General features: G+C 37.1%; 1 protein-coding gene across 1 annotated transcript in view; it reads left to right on the plus strand.

The window, feature by feature from the left end:
- Window positions 1-19,513, plus strand: part of LOC126248002 (zinc finger FYVE domain-containing protein 9) — a 383,986-nt gene that overhangs the window by 290,083 nt on the left and 74,390 nt on the right. The window contains exon 13 of the mRNA XM_049948584.1: window positions 13,262-13,366. Within this exon, the coding sequence (XP_049804541.1) occupies window positions 13,262-13,366 (105 nt within the window). The remainder of the gene's footprint in view (window positions 1-13,261; window positions 13,367-19,513) is intronic.

Raw genomic sequence — 19,513 nt, forward strand, 5'->3', positions numbered from 1 at the left:
GTGGTGCTAATGTGCCTCACTTTTTTTTTTTTTTTTTTTTTTTTTTTCTAGTGACATATGCTTTTTCAGTTGTCTTCCGATCACTGTAGCACAATATTGCATTCATCTCCTTTTTCTTTACTGATCCCTTTTTGTCTGAAAAGGTGCGCTTTACATAAAGTATGTTATCCATAGTCACTTCCATCCATCACCAGATCTGATACCATATTTATCAGAGAATAAGATGACCCTGAATATAAGACGACACCCTCTCTTTCTTTCTTCTGTTTTTATCTTTTTATTTTTTAAGGCTTCTTGGGGAAATTTTATTTTTAACATAATTTCGTTAATCAACTATAAAAACTGTTTTGCTGCTATAAAGTATCTATCTAAAAATGTTAACATTATACCTATTCAAAACTTATGCCTTTTATTGATTGTATATGTTTCGATAATAAAAGAAGAAAGAAAATTAAAAGGATTTATTTTCAATTCCTTGTTTACTTACCATTTCTGTTGTACCAGTATTTTTAGTAGTAAATAATAATAATAATAATAATAATAATAATAATAATAACAATAATCACTGCTATAACTATCTTCATTTGTAAGCCTACTGGCATTTCTTCCCTCCTAATACTCCTTCCAAAGCATGTCATCTTCTTAGCTATCTGTAGCACTGGATATGCATACCTTTTTTTTAAAATCCTTTCATAATAGATTTACTCAAGGTTCTGCCCCAGGCAGTAAAGATCCATTGGCCCAGGATGGGTACTGAGGGTTTCCTTACCTTCCCTGCTGGGGCAAGGGCATATTCTCCCAGAAGAAGCCACTAACTGTAAAACTGTCACAGGTGATCCTTAAAAGTTCTATTCACCACAACAACATCCATTACTCAAAGTTGTATGGTCAAGCAAGCAGAAATTATCATCAGGTATGTGTTGTTCTATGCTGTCAGATTTTTAACTTCCTGGGAGAGATGTTCCCTGAAAGAGTCCAGCACGAACATGTTCCTTCTGTTAAGCAGAGAGCCTCATATTCTGTTCCAGATAACCTTAATCCAATCCAGCATCAGGTCATTTGTGATACAGCCCTTTTCTTGGCATCTAAAGATAATCCTTGCAGGCAGTTTTCTTTTTTTCCAGTATTGTTTTCCTGCAAAGAATCACAAATCAGGGGGAGCCTCCTTCCACCTGCTATTGCACCCAGCATTACTGTTATTCTGGACTTTCAAATTCCAGAAGTCCTTATAGACACATTAATGCCCTTCACATCGACAGTAACATTTGACAGCATATCAAAGTAAAAAGGAGTCTGATGGGCATTGCCAATATGACCTAGCAGTCAGTCATTCTGATTCCTAAGATTGATTATATGTCATATGCCATGGGAAGTTACTGAGCTAGCATAGTTCTGCAGTTGTAATGTAAGCACCACCCTCTTCATCATGCTCACGCACCAGCCAGTAGTTGCTTTAAATTTCGCAATGCATGCTGTTGGAAAATTCTTCTTCATGTCCAGTGTCTTCATTTGGATAATTTTTCAAGTAATCGGAAAGTCTTCATTGCATTTCTCTTGCGCATACTGAACAAAGTGTTGCTCCAAATTGTGAAACTTTCACTGTTTAAGTCACCTGAAACTTTGGTATGCAGAACTGATGTCTTTTAATTTACTCTTCATCTGATGCCACCTATGAACATTCACTTCTGTGACATAAAATTTTCTTCCTGCTGTACAGTCATGTGTGCCTCTGCTTCGTGAATCACCATTAACTTAAAATTAGTGTTTTATTGTCTGCTTGAACCAGTTGGGAACTGCAAACTCGTAGATTTATGTTTCTCAGCTAAGTCTCACCTGTAATTTGCATCCATTATTGGTTGCTACAGTTTACATTTCTTACCGGTTTGACAATGTAAGCATACTGAGTGACAACTACGTGATGTCTAGGCTCCCTACAGCTGAATCTGGAGAAATCGAATTAACACTGTAACCAGCCTAGAAAATCAGCAGTGCTGTAGAGCAGTGGCAGCTTTAAGGGCGCCACACATGAATGATGGAAATTGGGATATATTCAGAAATAAACAGACCAATGTTTTCGACAAACAAGGATATAAATGTGGAAGCATAGCTTTGCTTTTTCCAATACATTTTCTGTATTAATTTGAGACATGAACTTCATTTGCATTGTCATGTTGTTCTCAATTGTTATATGAATATTGAACATATTTCAAATCTGTCACAGGCCGGAATGGCCGTGCGGTTCTAGGTGCTACAGTCTGGAGCCGAGCGACCGCTACGGTCGCAGGTTCGAATCCTGCCTCAGGCATGGATGTGTGTGATGTCCTTAGGTTAGTTAGGTTTAATTAGTTCTAAGTTCTAGGCGACTGATGACCTCAGAAGTTAAGTCGCATAGTGCTCAGAGCCATCAAATCTGTCTTTGAAACTATCAAGAAAAAGGGTACTTTTTCACCAAATGTGTTTTGTTTTATTGAAATAAAACATCACAAGAGGTCTGTAACGAAAGATAGATAGAATTTGGCTTGCTTTCTGGACTGGAAAACAGTTTGTTCCAAAAGATTGTTATGAAATTTTACAGTATTTTATGTCCAATTTTCGGTCACATGAGGAAACGCTGTTTACTTTCATGTTTTCAAGTTATTCCTTCTTTTGGCATGGTTGATTCCAGCCTAATCCCACATCACAGAACTGTGCATTTCGTGATATAAAACACAACTCAATGCAGCACAACAAAGTGATGTGGGAGTAGGCTGTAATCAACAGTGCCAAAGGAATACCATGGAAACGTGCAAGCAGACAGCATTTCCTGATGTTACCAAAAATTGGTCTTAAAATGCCATAAGTAAATTCAACATCTTTCATAATGAACTGTGTTTGGATCCAGAAAGCAAGCAGAATTGTAACTGTCCGTCATTACTGATTGCTGGTGATGCTATATTTCAATAAAACAAAATGTGTGTGGTGACAAAATACGCATTTTCTTGTAGTTGCAAGAACAGATTTAAAATACCTTCAATATTCATGTAGCAGTTAGACACAAATGAAGTTAGTGTTGCAAATTAATACAGATGTAGTCCTAAAAAGGCGAAGCTATACCTTCAAAAATTGCGATGCGGCAACAACATAAGCAGCACTGATATTTATTCTTGCTTGTCAAAAATATTGGGATGCTTGTTTACAAATATGTTGTAACTTCCACCGTTCATGTGTGGGGCCCTTAGAGCAGCCACTGCTCTTACAGCACTGTTGATTTTCAAGATTAACTATAGTTTTAATCCGAAATCCTATGAGTTCTGCCAGTTCAGCTGCAGGAAGCCTGTAGGACACTATATTGTTGTCATTCAGTATGCTTGTATTGTCAGTGCTGTGAGAACTGTAAACTGTTGCAACCAATAATGGATGCATATTACAACTGTGAATCAGTTGAGAAACAAGGATCTACAATTTCAGCAGGAAGAAAATTGGTGTCACAGAAGTGAATGTTCATAAGTGACATTAGATGAAGAATAATTTAGGTGGGGGAGGGGGGGGGGGGAGGGATGCGCGTGATTCACATACTCCGATGTTATCAGTGTGCCTAAAATATTAAAGATAAACAAGTAAAATTTAGTAAATATATACATTCAAAATAAAATAAATAAAAATGTCAGTTTTAATACATCTATAATTCTTAATGTTCCTTTTCTTCATAACCTACTGGGGCATGCTGAAAAGTAATGAGTCCTGATTTTGTATGTGAAAGCTCTTAAGTTTTTTTTTTTTTTTTTTTTTTTTTTTTTTTTTTTTTTTTTTAATGAAACAAATGTTATTAACATTCTACATCTTTATTCTTCATGTCAATATATTTCTCAACATAGTCACTGTGACAACGAACACATTTCTTCTTATGAGAGACCAATTTGTTGATACCGACACTGTAGTGTTTCTGACTTTGTTTTCAAAACAGATGAAAATTGTATGGGGCCAAGTCGGGACTGTATGGAGGAGGATCGATGACAGTGAATCTAAGGCACTGGACTGTTGCAGATGCCACAGCACTTGTGTAAGATTTGGCATTGTCATATAAAGGAGAGGATGCTCCGTGCGTGGTCGAACTCTTCAAATTTTAAATTCTATTTCAGCTCTCTGTTTTTCACAGACCGACATTGTTAAGTTACACACTGCCGCATTACACACTACAATTCAGAACCATGTAGCGGCAGAGAGCTGCAAATATCTACACATGAAGAATAAAGATGTAGAACATTAATAATGTTTGTTCTTTTAAAAAGCTGTAAGAGTTTCCACATAAAATATGCAAAGGTATTACTTTTCAGCATGTCCTTGTATTAATACACTCACATCCAAAGCTGAACTGTGTTTTGTCTACATCCATATAAACATTTGTACATAATCAGTTTTTAATGTCTATGATAAAAAAGATTTTATAACCTTATGCATTTTTTTGGTAGTAATCGATATAGGAATTTCAGCACTATTATCTACACATCTCGTCTTAAACAACACATCTGAAAATTTCTCTCTCTCTCTCTCTCTCTCTCTCTCTCTCTCTCTGTGTGTGTGTGTGTGTGTGTGTGTGTGTGTGTGTGTGTGTGTGTGTGTTTTGCACTGTGAGAAATGTATGAGCCAAATATGAAGGCATTATATCACAGATGTCAGAGAAAAAGGTACATGAGTATCAGAAAATGTAGCTTCCAGGAAAATGAATTTAATGATTAAACTTAACATTTTCATCAATTTTACAATCTCAGAATGCTCCAGAACTGTGCTTGAGATTATCTTTGTTCTCAAGACTTGTCTTATAACTTATTTTTCATTTGTCTTGTTTCTTTTGCTATGTCCTGAATAGACATTTCAGCTCTAGACACATGGTAGTCAATTTTCTCAAGAGTTGGTAGGGTGAATGAGCCAGCCCTGAAGTGCAGACACTAAAACACTTTCACTCTCCCTATGTCTCTCCATGATTACAATCAGTTACATCATCATATGTTGCAAGTTTTTGCAATTGTAGGTGGTGATAATGCTATTCTGTGTCGACGTTTCTGGAAAGCATCAAACCACACACACACACACACACACACACACACACACACACACTTCTAATGTGATGTAGGAAATGAAATTTTGGGAAACAGTTGTCAATAAATTTTACTACTGAATGGAAACAAAATCAAAACATGAAATTTTTGGTCACATTTGCACAAGTCTTCCCTTAAAGAATGCCAGTTCTACACACCAAGCTTTCAGGGGACCAATGAAGGAAGATTTCACGATTTGGAGCAGTAGGTGGTTCAGTACGTGCTTGAGAAATGCAATGAAGGTTTCTCAGTTACTCAAGAAATTACCCAAATGAATGCACTGGAGGTAAAGAAGAATTTTCCAACTGGATGCATTCTATGGGCAATGTGAAGAACATTTAAAGTGTTCCTATAAGGACTTCTGGAAATGAAAGGGCCAGAATAACAATAATGCTGGGTGCACCAGCAGGTGAAAGGTGATTCTTTGCAGGAAAATGATACTGAAGGAAAAACTGCTTGCAGTTTAGATGTCAAGAAAAGAGATGGAAGGCAGATGATCTGATGCTAGATTAAAATAAAAACTTCAGATCACAACATTTTCAGCCATCTAAATTTCCAGTTTTATTTTTATTTTAATTTGCTGCTAGTTTCCGCATTACATTACACCATCTTCAGGCCCCCTGACTGATGTGTAGGAAGAATCCCACATCTTGTACAATCAAAATAGGGACCAGCATACAATCACCAGCATCCATAAGCTTCTTTTAGCAAAGTGATCCCTTCAGTCACCAGCATCTGGTATAAAGATGGACGGACGTAGAGAGACTTGATGCTAAATTGGTTGGTCGTTTGGAACAAATATCGCGCTTTTTGCTTAGGGAGTTTTCTGGTCTTGGAGCCTCATTTTACACCTGTTTTCAACATCTTTTTCTGTAAAAAATTATTTTATCATACAAATCTTCATTAATGAACAAAAATATCTATCATAAATGCTATGTAATTAATTTTTGACCGGTAAATTGATAAGTCTTTGCAGCACAAAATGGCGGCCGAAATACTTCTGTGTAGATTGCACAACCAAACACTTCATACGATTGAGCATGAATTATATGTCTGTAATCAAAATTAAACACGTGTGAATTAACAGAATTAAATTCTCTATGGCGTGAATCTCGAAAATTAAATTTCTTGGAATGCATTTCAAAATCGCAGCCACTTAAAAAATGTAAGTACCAAAAAAATCTACCTATTTTGTTGCCTTTAAATGCAAATAAATAACAGAAATTGTGAAAAAAATTTTTTTGAAGTTTATGCCAAAATTACACGTGCCTGTTTTATTAAATTCAAAATGGCTTCCATGATTTCCCTAAACAACCACAGGCAAATGTCGGGATGGTTCCTTTGAAAGGGCACGGCCGACTTCCTTCCTCATCATTTCCTAATCCGATGAGACCGATGACCTCGCTGTTTGGTCCCCTCCCCCAAAGCAACCAACCTATCAAATTGGCATCCAATTTTACCAGTTAGTGTGTTTTAATCAAGTGAACTAGTTTAAAAAACACTCTCATGAAATAAGCACTTAAAGTTTTGAGCTCGATTTTGGTGTGTGTATCTTTCTTCAGCTTAACTTTCCCTTACTTCCTGGGCAATACAGTGGACCTTCATCTTCTTCAAGGCTCTCGTATTCCAAAGCATGAGTCTCTCTAGCTGAAATTCTAGCCTCAACATCGCTCCAGAACGAGTGCCAGTCAGAACACTTCAGGCATTTCTCCTCCCTTTTTCTGGTGAATGAGCAAAGTGTTGTGCCGATAATGACTCCCATGACTTTCATGTTACGTGGACCACTCTTACATCCATCGTTACGAATGGCACATACGCAATTGTGATCAATTTGGACAACCTTTAAATCAAAAAACGGGTTTTGGAGCATAAGTCCCCATTAATTAATTCAGCGCTTGATTGTTCTTCCGTATGTAGGCTGTAAAGCATCTCCCCATCAGATTGTCGTCAGTCAGATGTTTGTACACATCAGCAGTAGTTTCAATAATTTCTCTCTTCAGTCGTGGCTTACAATCAGAAGTATCCAGTGCTCCGTTCATCTCAGAGTGCTTCCATTTACACCAACTTTCAGAACAGTAATTGTCTGCAGATTGTCATTCTTTGAACTCCTGTCATCAAAACCACATTTTTGATCCCACTTTTGTCAAAAGCATGTACTTGAGACGTCTGGTGGGCGAGTACAACACCTATATCAATATTTTCTCCGACCAAGAATGTTACAATAGCTTTACAAAGAAAGAGAGCTCAATCGGAATCGCAACAGCCCTAGCACCGAGAGCGGCTAGAAAGGGCTCGGTGTGCTTCTATTGAACATGATATTCAGGTATAAAGAATAATTTCCTGACAAAATCCTTTTTGTCACATATTCACTTCAAGACTGGAGAACCCCTTTAACAGAAGGCAAATGTTGATGGCAGATTTTTTTAGGGGCAACCTCACCCATGAAATAAATGATCTGATAGCAAAAATCACACAGACCTGGTAATAATTTCTGCTGGCATGACCTCACAACTTCAAGTAATAGATGTTGTTGTGAAGAGACGTATTGAGGTTAACCTCTGGCAGCTTTATAGTGAGTGCTTCTTCAAGAAGACCATGCCCTCACTCCAAGGGGGAAGTTAAAGAAACCCTGAAACAGAATCTCAAGTAAAGCTGTTATGGAAGAATTCAAAAAATGGTGCATATACAGTACTATAAGTGGCTCAGTTGATGACATACTTTGGGATGAGTATCAGGAAGGAAAGAATGACAGTAGGCTTAAAAATGTAGATGACAATTGTTGTTGCTGTTGTTGTTGTTGTTGTTAGAAATACTGATCCCTCCGAGATAGTAAGCAAAAAAGGAAGTGAAAATAACAATTAAGGTAAACCATTTCTTTTTGTTTATGTTATTTTTCCTTTTATTATCAAAATGTAGACAATCAGTAAATTGCATATGCTTAGAACAGGTATAATGTTAACATTTTTAGGGAGCTACTTTATTTCAGTAAAACAGTTTGTTAATTTGATTTGTTAGATTATGTTAAAAATAATTTTTTTCCAAGTAGCGTCGGAGAAAGGGTGTCGTCTTATATTCAAGGTCGTCTTATACTTGGGTAAATATGAAAAATGAAATGGAACTAAGCTGTAATTATGGCAGCAGCATCTGTAGGAACAATATTAGTGAGAAAAATTGTATCAACCAGCAGCTTACCAGAATATGAATCTTCAGATTGTTTGCACTCAGATAGTTCTCACTCCAGTCCAGAATCATTGAATTCCTCCTCTTGAGCTTCCAAACATTTCATGCTCACTCAGGAAATGTGACGTATTTGTATCAGAATTACAGTAAACTGCAATATCTAATGAATTCACACATGACTCTTACAACAACGGAAGCAGACAAAGGCTCCGTCAGACATGACAGCAGCTCGTATGTTCACTACTGATTCTTTCAAAGTAATTCTAGAAATTTATAGCTGAAGACAGTAACTGCCAGAGGATAGGTAGCGAGTCATCTGTTCATTGTTCTCAGACAAAATTTATAACAGTTTTCAAGCGATAGTTTGCTTGCACATTATGTAAATTGCAGCCCAACATATACTCATGCGCAGTAATTTGAGCACAGTGTTGCGGCCCGAATTATGCTCAGGCTTGGTTGCCAAAGTGTTACAACTGAAGAAATTGCATAAAGGTAGGAAATGCTGCATGTGTGCAAAGTTCTTGGTCGTCCCTGGTTTATAAAATTTGTAGATTCAGGAAAAGTGTTTAACAGTGGTTATCTATAAGTTTTACAGAAACCAGACTCCAGTGTAAGAGTTCAAGGACTTGAAAACGCCAGGCAGTTGCTGAGAAGGGAGTGAAGGCATTAAAATTCAGGGACAATAAATAAAAACTATTTCTGTTTGCTGCTGATGACATTGTAATTTTGTTAGAGATGGCAAGGAACCTAGAATTTCAGTTGAACAGAATTGATAGTGCTTTGAAAAGAAGTTGCAAGATTAATATCAAGAAAAGTAAAATCAAGGTAATATAATGTAGTCAAATTAAATCAGGTGACTAATGGAATAGATGAAGAAATGAAACACTAGAAGTAGTTGATGAGTTTTGTTATTTGGAAGCAAACTAACTGATGATGGTAGAAGTAGAAAAGACATAAAATCCAGACTGGCAGTAACAAGAAAAGCATTTCTGAAAAACAGAAATGTCATTTTCAAATATAAATTTAAATGTTGCAAAGACTTTTCTGAAAGTGCCAGGAGACCTCCCAAATTCTTTAAAGAGTTGAACTTTCATGAATACAACCTCTGACAATAAAGTTCAGTTAATGAAGTCAGAACAATCGATCATGCAACACTGGCGACTAACCATGCTGCACCTGCGTAGCAGCCGGTGTTGACAACATGCCCCCACCGCAATTCAATTGAGCATCGTATGTGTTCTGTGTTAGACCTGTTGGACAAAGTGCTTGTTTAGTGCGTTGGTTCTGAATTGAGAACAGGAAAATGAATGAGCGAAGGATCAATTTAAAGTCTTGTTTTGAGCTTGTCAAGACACTGAAAGAAACGCATGCAATGCTGGAATGTGTTTAGGGGGATCAAGCACTGTCCATTAAGTGTGTGTATGAGTTGTCCGCCCGTTTTTGAGGAGGCCAGGAAAGTGTTTCTAACAATCCCCATAGTGGACGACCGGCGACCGACATATGTGACGAAAACATCGAGAAAGTGAGGGCATTAATCATGAACGACCGTCAGTTTACTGTGCGCATGATAGTGGATGAACTGCAGATGAACTGTGAATACGTGTGACAAATCCCTACCCAGGAGTTAGTCATCTTGTGCAACATCATCTGACTGACAATCAGAAGCAAGCATGATTAGAGGCTTCACAGGATTTTGTCGAAATGGTGACTGCGACACCCAATTTCTTGAACTGTATTGTCACTGAGGATGAAACCTGGTGTCTCTGGTACGACCCTGAAATGAAATGAAACGGCAAAGCATGAAATGGCATTCTCCGACATCACCTTGTCAGAAAAAGGTCAGAGCTGAAAAATCGCGTATCAAAACGATGCTCATCACCTTTTTCGATAGCCAAGCCATTATCCATAAGGAATTTCTACCTGAGGAAATGACGTTGAACACTGCATGGTACTATGAAATTTTGCCCAATTTCATGCAACATCTACGCAGACCCCAGTACACACAAGAAGGTTCCAGGTTTCTTGTTCACAACAATGCTCGCCCACACACAGCCAATATTGTCAAACAGTTCTTGGCAAAAAAAGGGGGTGGTTCAACTTGAACATCCACCATACTTGCTCGATCTCAATCCTCCAGACTTCTTTATATTCCCTCGACTCAAACTCACTTTGAAAGGGAAGAGATTTGATGATGCACCTGACATCTAACAAAACATGACACGACTTTTGAACACCGTCCCAAAGGAAGAGTTCGTGCAAAGTTTCCAGGACATGTATCACAGAGCTCAGCGGTGCATAGTCATGGGAGGTGACTATTTCAAATGCCAGTAAGGTAACTGCAGTTCATAGTTCATCTACATTAATGTTACAGGACTGTTCTCTGAACTTTGTCAGACGTTGTAAAACAGCTTCATACTTTACAAATGAGTTAATGTGTTAAATATTTTACATTAAGCATATAAGCAATGGGAAAGGTTTGAAATTATGCTTGAAGTTTGTTGGAAGTCACGTAAGTAATAGCATTATAATTTTATGTATCTCAGTGTTCAAGGTCATATCTACTAAATGATCTTTCATACAATGATGTAATTGTGTAGGTACATTCAATGGTATATGTGGATACTGTCTGCATTTTGTGTTGCAGATAGAATAGGTAGTAAAGAAGTAATAAATTAAAATGTCATGTTTGGTTCTGAAGTGGGTTGGGTTGGGTTGTTTGGGGGAAGAGACCAAACTGCGAGGTCATCGGTCTCATTGGATTAGGGAAGGAAGTCAGCTGTGCGTTTCCAAAGAAACCATCCCGGCATTTGCCTGGAACGATTTAGGGGAATCATGGAAAACTAAATCAGGATGGCCGGACGCGGGATTGAACTGTCGTCCTCCCGAATGAGAGTTCAGTGTGCTAATCATCACGCCACCTCGCTCGGTGGTACTGAAGTTTTACTGCACCAACAGTGAAAATGCAGTAAGAAGTAAACTTGTTTCCTTTCATAATTTTGTGAGGAACATCAGCACTAAAAAGTTTTGTCAAGGACGAAATTATGAATAAAGTGTATTGGAAGTCACTTAGTACTTACTCTCTTTCTCAAATGCTGGGTGACTAAAATGCGGGTATTCACATGCAGTCAGCTATGCTGCCTCAAGACAAATGCACAGTTTGTAACTTTAATACTTGTTGTATTATTTTAAACGTTTAACCTAAAATTATACTGCTTAATGGGTAGATTATGACAGTCTATGTCCATCTGCTTAGCTGAGTGATAACGTGTTTGCCTACCATGCAGCAGGCCCGGGGTCGATTCCCGGCTGGGTTGGGGATTTTTCTCCACTTGTGGACTGGGTGTTGTGTTGCCCTCATCATCCTTCATCATCACTGGCACACAATTAGACCAATGTGGCATCGACTGAAATAGGACTGGCAACTCGGCAGCCAAACTTCCCCAAATGGGGCCACCCGGGCAACAGTGCCACACGATCATTTCATTTTGTTTATGACAGTAAAAAAATGTTTAATTTTGTCAATAATTACACAAAAAATTCAAAATAAAATTTTTTGTTGCCCCTGGAAGCTGTTAGATAGGCAACCTGCAACTAGTTCTGGGATAGTTGCTTAGCATTATATGGGGGTTGGAATTTTAATAGTGGCAACTATTTATTTACAGCTCATACAAAATAGATACATGTTTCAAAGTTTTACTGACCTTCAAAGTATTCACCAGCATTGTGTATATCCCGTTGCCAGTTTTGTGGAGCCCAATGAATTTGTAGCAGTTCTGAAGCAAATGTCATGAAATATTTTCTTCAGTTTAGAAATTGAGTTGAACTCACGAGGGCTTAAGTCAGGGGAGTGCAGTAGATGGTATAGCACTTAGCAGCCCTATCATTCAAACAAATCAGTAACAGGTTGCACTGTACGTGCTTGAGCCTTGTCCTGCAAAATGATGATCAGGTCCTGCAGAAAGTGTCATCACTTCTGTATCTATGCTGTTCATTTTTGGAACACAACTTACGACCAGCTTAGAGACAGAAGTGATGACACTTTCTGCAGGACCTGACCATCATTTTGCAGGACAGTGCTCAAGCACGTACAGTGCAAGTTGTTACTGATTGGTTTGACTGATGGGGCTGCTAAATGTTATACCACCTACTGCACTCCGCTGACTTAAGCCCTCGTGAGTTCAACTCGATTTCTAACTGCTACAAATTCGTCGGGCAATAGACCGTGCCGCTTAATCTGTCAACACAACTGGCACTGCTAAGAGTATCCTATGACTTCCACATAGCTGGCAATGGGTTACACACAAGGCTGGTGACTACTTTAAAGGTCAGTAAAACTTTGAAACAGGTATCTATTTTGTACGAGCTGTAAATAAATAGTTGCCTCTATTAAAGTTCCAACCCTCGTAGATTCTGTAGTGTGGCAGTGTGCAGAAGTGTGGTGTGACCAATAAACAGAAGAGAAGAGAAGAGAAGCTTTCGAAATGAGATGATGCAGAATAATGCTGAAGATTAGATGGGTCAGTTGACTAATTAATGAAGAGATACTGAATCAGTTTGGAGAAAAGAATAGATATGTTGTTCAGACATATCCCGAGGCATCAAGGAATTATCAAGGGAGGTAAATGTGGCAGGTAAGAATTGTAAAGGGAGACAAAGCTTCAAATTAATGTGGTGTGGTGTATTAATGCAGAGATCAATAAGCCTGCAATAACAAGCTTTTATATTGGTTATTTTGTCTACCTGCTGCTTTCTCCAATATGCCCTGCCATCTGTGCAGTATCCTACCACATTAAGACTTCTTGTGCATCATTCATAGTATTCCTTTTCAGGTTTTATGATTGTTTTCCAGCATTCATTAAATAATGGCTTGTGGTGAGGTATTGAAACCCTGCCATTGTGTCTGCTGCACGCCATCAGGAATTAAGTTTTGTTCAAAAATGTAATTTCTGTTTTCAGAAATTGTCAGCCATATGTATAATTGCATTTTCTTACTATACTGTGCACAGGATTTCCGTAATTTGAGTTATACCCTGCCATCTGTTAGAGGACTCGTGATTCATATGGAAGACAGACGCACATCAGTACTTTTACCAAAGAACAGATATGATCAGGTAATTATCATACTTTGTAAGCTTTGAATATATTTTAATAAATTCCCATGAAGTGTAATAATTAGAAAGAAAGGATTTTTGTAACAATTGAAAACTAAACTTCTCTTTGGTATTACGGAAGATTTGAATTTTGCTAATTAAGAAAACTTAAATCATGTTAAAATTTATCTCAGCTGTATTGAAGAAGTAATAAATAATATATTGATCATTTTCTATGAATGTAGAATGCTTGTACGCATGCAGTTTGTGTGTATTGTATTGATGAAAATTATCTACTCATAGTTTTGCACCTCATGCATATCTGCAAATGTGTATAGGATAAATTTAACACAATAACCAAAACGAAGGCAGTAGAAAGTGCAGATCTGTGTCGTCGTCATCTGCTGCTAGGTAACATTCAACTCTGCGAGTCATGGTGCTGCAAAACTTTGTCCACAATCTTAATTAGTTGTTTGTGAATTAATGTTTAAAGACAGTTCATCCTTATCCAGGGTGGTGGTTTTGTTTCATAAGGATAGTGATTAGTAATTCAAAATAACACGCAAACTTTATTACAAGCAAGATGAAACATAACTGTGCAGAAGTGAGTGGCCATCTAAAAACCCAAGAGAAAATTAATGCTCGTCAGCTTAGTAGTTGTTGTGTTATTGCTTTGCTTCATTACACAACACAAGTCTGACACTTAGTAATGGCCCACTGTTGATTGTACATGTCAACTAATGGTTCTTTTCTTGTCTAAAGAAAGAAGCGATGAGAGTGAAATTTACTAATGTTGCATCTTTCTGTTAATTGTGCATAATTTTGACTTCCATCAAATTGTGTCGAATGCCAGTTGTTGTTGTTATACCATTTATTATGGTTTTTTAATATGTAAAGGTGGTGATTTATGTTGTTAGGCTACATGTTTCAAAAATACATCTCAGTGATTTAAATTACTTTATTTCAGAATCAGTGTTCTGCAAGTATCTTGATTGTAGAACAGGTTTTTTTGTATAGAAAAGCCACAGTTGTATTATTTTGGGAATTATCATTACATTAACAAATTGAAGCTTTGTGGTCAAATTTCAGTACCTTTGTGAAAAATCTCTGTAAAGAAAAAAAAAGGAAATTGATTGTAATAGCTAATGACTTTAATATTAATATCACAGTTGAAAGCAGGGATGCGTCAAGGTTCACTGACATAATAAACATGATTCAAGCCACTAGGGTAAATGCGCAGCCAGTGACCTGTATTGATAATATAGTAACAAATTATGTGTTTGAAGATGTTTATAAATTTTCTTAGATTTATTAATATCCAATCACACAGCGATATTCATTGGATTACCAAAAATAAATAAATAAATTTCATGTAGCAAAAGCAATATGAAAAGGAACTTCAATGAAAAAAATTTAACTGTGTTTCATAAGAAGTGAAGAGAGGTTGGATGGTCTTATGACAGCTACAGGTGTATCTCAAGTAATAGTAACTTCTACAAATATTTAAGTAGCTCTTGAAATTTGTAATGAAACTTTTTCACTGAGAACCCCATGTAACAAAAGAATTGGGGTATAAAAATTCCTAGTGTCAGGAAGAGGCACGTCCACAGCGAACTGAGATATAAAAAAAAAGGAATTTTACTGAGTATGCTATACATTATAAATCTGTATTTAAGAAAGTCGTGAAGGCAGCCAAACATATGGCAGACATAAAGTTCATTTTAAAACATAAATATAAGACAAAGGCATTGTGTTCTGTTGTCAAATCAGAGTTAGGCATTAGAGTTATTAAAAATGTAATTATCTGGGATTAAAGTAGATGATGGCCTTATAGTAAACCCAGCTAGAACATCAGAGGCTTTAAATGAATTCTTCATAAATGAGGGAAAGCCAGATGTTTACATAGCAGAGTATCAGAGTAAAGTTAATCCCTTTGGACTCAATCAAGAACCAGAGTACCTTACACATTTTCAAAAAGTCTCAATAAACGATGTGGAAAATGTTATATTATCATTTAAAAAATAAAAGCTCTGCTGGTTGAGATGGGATACTTACTAAAATGATTAAAGCAGGTATCACATAACAGCACCTCTGCTAACTAAAATCTTTTGAACAAGGGTGTTTTCCAGGTGTGCTGAAGTATACCAAAGTCAGAACTCTGTTCAAGAAAGGTATGAGGGGAGACATGTGAAACCATTGTCCTACTTATGTTTTTCCAGTCCTATCAAAAGGGTTAGAAAAAGTAGCTGCACACCAGGTCAAAAAATTTAATGTAGAAAATTATATTATTGTAAGCAGCTTATTTATATTCCAACAAGGAAAAAGACACTCTGGATACAGAAAATACCTTTATTGAAAAAATATGCAAACCAGTGGACCATAGGAGTATGAAGTTGCAAGTATCTTCTGTGATCTTGCAAAAGCCTTTGACTCTGTAAACAGAGCATTGCATATCCACGCACTCGATAAATATGGTATCAAGGTAAATGATCTGAAATGGCTTACATCACACTTGAGAATAGAAAGCAAGGCTAACCATCACTTCAAATGAAGTGAATTATTATTCTAAATGGAGTTCAGTATCACAGTGTGTGCCTCAGAGCTTCATTTCAGGGTATATCCTGTTCCTATTCCACATAAATGACTGACCCATAAATATAAATTCCTCATCATTTCTATTTCCTGACAATAAGTTTGTTTTAGTTGAAGATGACGATGCACAAAGATTTCAGAGCTCTGTTGTAAGCACACTGGGTACTCTGGAAAATTGGTTCTGATTAAATGGGTTGAAACTGAACATTGTTAAAACTGATATGGTACATTTCAACACCAAACATTCAAAATTTGTAGAATTTAAAATATAATTTAACAATTGACTTATGGAAGAAGTTGACACGATCAAATTCCTTGGACTGAGCTTAAGTTGAAATACACACATTGATTTTCTGTCATTAAACTAAGCAGTTTTGCATTTGCAATGCAAATACTAGCAAATTATATTATGGTGAAATCTTACCACAATTTTAATGTCTCTCCCATATCTCACTCAAATGATTTACATTATGTATATTTTAAGACTAATGAATCACAGATATCAAATATTATGAAGTACAGAGAAGTCGTGCCTGAAGGACTCATCATCAGTGTTTAAGGAGTCATGGTACACTGACAGTCTTTCATAATCTCATGGCTTTTAGTGAGTTCTTGATATAACCCTCTTTTTTCTCCCCATGTGTAATAGTTTTGGTGTACCAATCTTTAGCTCCTCATCTCATAAGAACTAATGGTAACTATGACCAAGAAAGCTAGCCCTTCTGTACTAGATCATGTTAATCATGAGGTGTCATCATTACTATACATTTATCGATTGCCACTTCTGCAATATACATTTACATAGATGTAATTCGAGTGTGTAAAGGTTGTAGGTGCCAGATTAATTTATTTCCAGCAGAAATTATTATGCTGTGCCTGCTGGATGACAAATATAAAACAGCTACTCCTGATAAACAGAACTTGCTTACAACTAAGCAAATGCCTTGGATACATGTGATGTATGAAAATAATGATATGAAATAAAATATCTCTCACAAAATTTCATTAATGAACATGATATGAAAGAACTAGCACAGAGGTCCTGTAAAGTTTCAGTTGGGAATATGACCACCTTAGAAACTATGTTAGCTGTACAGTGATTCTCCATTATCTCCGTATGAGCTAAAAAAATGGATTGGCATCTTCAGTCAATGTGTTTGGTGGACAATAAAAATAATATTCTATGGCTTGTTGCCCACTCAGTTCTTAACATTTTAAATTGTTCATCCATAACCAACTTGTTCACAAAGGGTTCAATTGATAAATCCCTGTGGCGCATTCTGTGACTGGTATGTAATGTTAATAACAAATTGTAGACCTATTAATACAACTGTGCTTTAGTTTTAGCTGAATCCAGTAGTTGGTGGCTCTTACCTGTCAACACAACATATTCCTCACTAATTCTAACACAGCTCTTATGACTATGGCCTGACAGTGTGTATGTGTCATGTGGTAGTTGAATTCTGTGATTTTGCTGTAGTATTTGTGATTGGGACTTTGCAATAGCAAACATGATTTGTGATTTCAGTCATTGAAAGTGATGAGAACTTCATTGACATCTCTGAGAGTTGGCAAGACAAGGTTGGTGACAACACTGAGACAAGCATTAACTGGGGACAATTCAGCAGTGCATTCTGGCAAAAGGTGACTTCAAGGTGGCTATCTCAGCTGATTGGCTATAATCACAGACAAAGGGTTCTCCATCACTACTTTGTATGCTCATAGAACTTGTCACTGAATAAAAAGTAATTAGATGTCAACACACATCAAACTAGATTATTTAATTCAATGCCAAACATAACCCAAATTAACCGTAATGAATTAGGCAGAGGAACACAAGTCAAAAGAGGGAGACACCACATCAAAGCTTATTGAAATACCAGAGATCCAACAAGTTCCTAATATTATGTAGCCACTGACCCATTAGTGGGCTAAAAGGTATGTCTGAGCACCAATTTTACTGATTAATGGCCTAAGAGGAAACCCTATCAAGTGGAAATTCAGAAGGGCGTATAGTTTACGAGGAACAGCACAATTTGAATTAAGACTCTTGCTAGTATCTTGTGACAAGGAACTTTCCTTCAAGAGGTTGTTGGTCTGCCTCCCAACCCTTTTTTTTTTTTTTTTTTTTTTTTTGGGTTAGCATGGAGTCTGAAATATACTGGATCAGACAGTAAACACAGCATCTCTTGAACATAGTCCTCCTTGTCCAGCACAACTGTAGCATTGCCGTTGTCTACAAGTCGGATAGCAATGTCAGAATCAACCCAAGGTATACACAAAGCTTCCCTCTCTGCTCCTGTAAAATTACCCTTGAGTGAATGTTCCCATTTAATGCATTACATGCTTCTCTCGTAACCTTCTGTGCAATGCCTAGGAGTAGTTTAAAAACATTCTGTTCAGCAAAACTAGTAAAATAAACAACTGGCAAATGCTTGGGCTGAGCCATGGACACATTCAAACTTAGCCGAATGTCAAGCAGTAGAAGAATGAAATTCTCAGTCAGACCGTTCAGCCAGTGCCAAAACTGTTGAAGCACTTGTAAAATAAAGCCAAAGTAATTCCACAGAAACAAACTCCAGTTGTCGCTGAGTATAGCGTATCCCTGCACGAACAGGATCTAAACCAGTACTTGATGCAATTAGCAGTAGGAGAATTAACATGATGCAAATGCCGAATGCTTGAATAACATTGTGGTCTGTACACAGTATTAAAAAGGGGGGAGGGGGGGTTTGCACATTGCAGTCTTACTTCTACTGTGAAATTATCGAACTCCTGCAAGAAGTGATACTTATCCTTCCCACAGGGGTAAATAGTGTGGAACTTGAGTTTCTTCCTGTTTATAAAATTTTTGGCCAACTTATGGCAATGCAGCCAGATGACTGTCTTTTGGAATAATTCTGGTCTGTAAAGGGTGATCTTGGATTGTGTAAGGTGGGTATCTTCTATATGATATGCAGTTGCAATGTGTCACTCATTGGTCAAACCATCAGGACTGTGGAGGATCAGTGTGTAGAGCATAAGCATCTCTCTTGCTTTCAGCAGCTTAATAAATCTACTATTGCAGAACATTGCACTGATACCAGTCATCCTATGGAGTACAGCAGCATAGATCTTCAGTTATGAGCTTCGAGCCATTGTGATATTGTTCTTAACAAAGCAGTTGAGATTAAATTAGCAAGTGACCTCATAAATACAGGCAGAGATTTTTGCTTAAATTCTGATCAGGGTCCTGCTCTTTCCCTGGTCGCATGACAAAAGGATGGAGTAAATGTACTTGCTCACGCTTTGGTAACTAACGTTCACCATCAATAGCTTCTGACATTGGTCATCGTTGGATGTGCGGTGGCTAGTCGAAAACTTCCCCTGGCTGCATTCCCTTATGTTGTTTGAACATCTTATACACCAAGAAAAATTAAAAGTTTTACATTAATCACATGTATAATGTGTATTCAGATGTGTAGAAATTATTAGCTCATTCTATATGCATTGTATGTTATATTTCTTATTAGTAGCTTCTTAAACAGTTTAAAGAAAATCAGAAGAGTGTGTGTGTGTGTGTGTGTGTGTGTGTGT

This window comes from Schistocerca nitens, chromosome 3 (assembly GCF_023898315.1).
Source record: "Schistocerca nitens isolate TAMUIC-IGC-003100 chromosome 3, iqSchNite1.1, whole genome shotgun sequence".
Lineage (NCBI taxonomy): Eukaryota > Metazoa > Arthropoda > Insecta > Orthoptera > Acrididae > Schistocerca > Schistocerca nitens.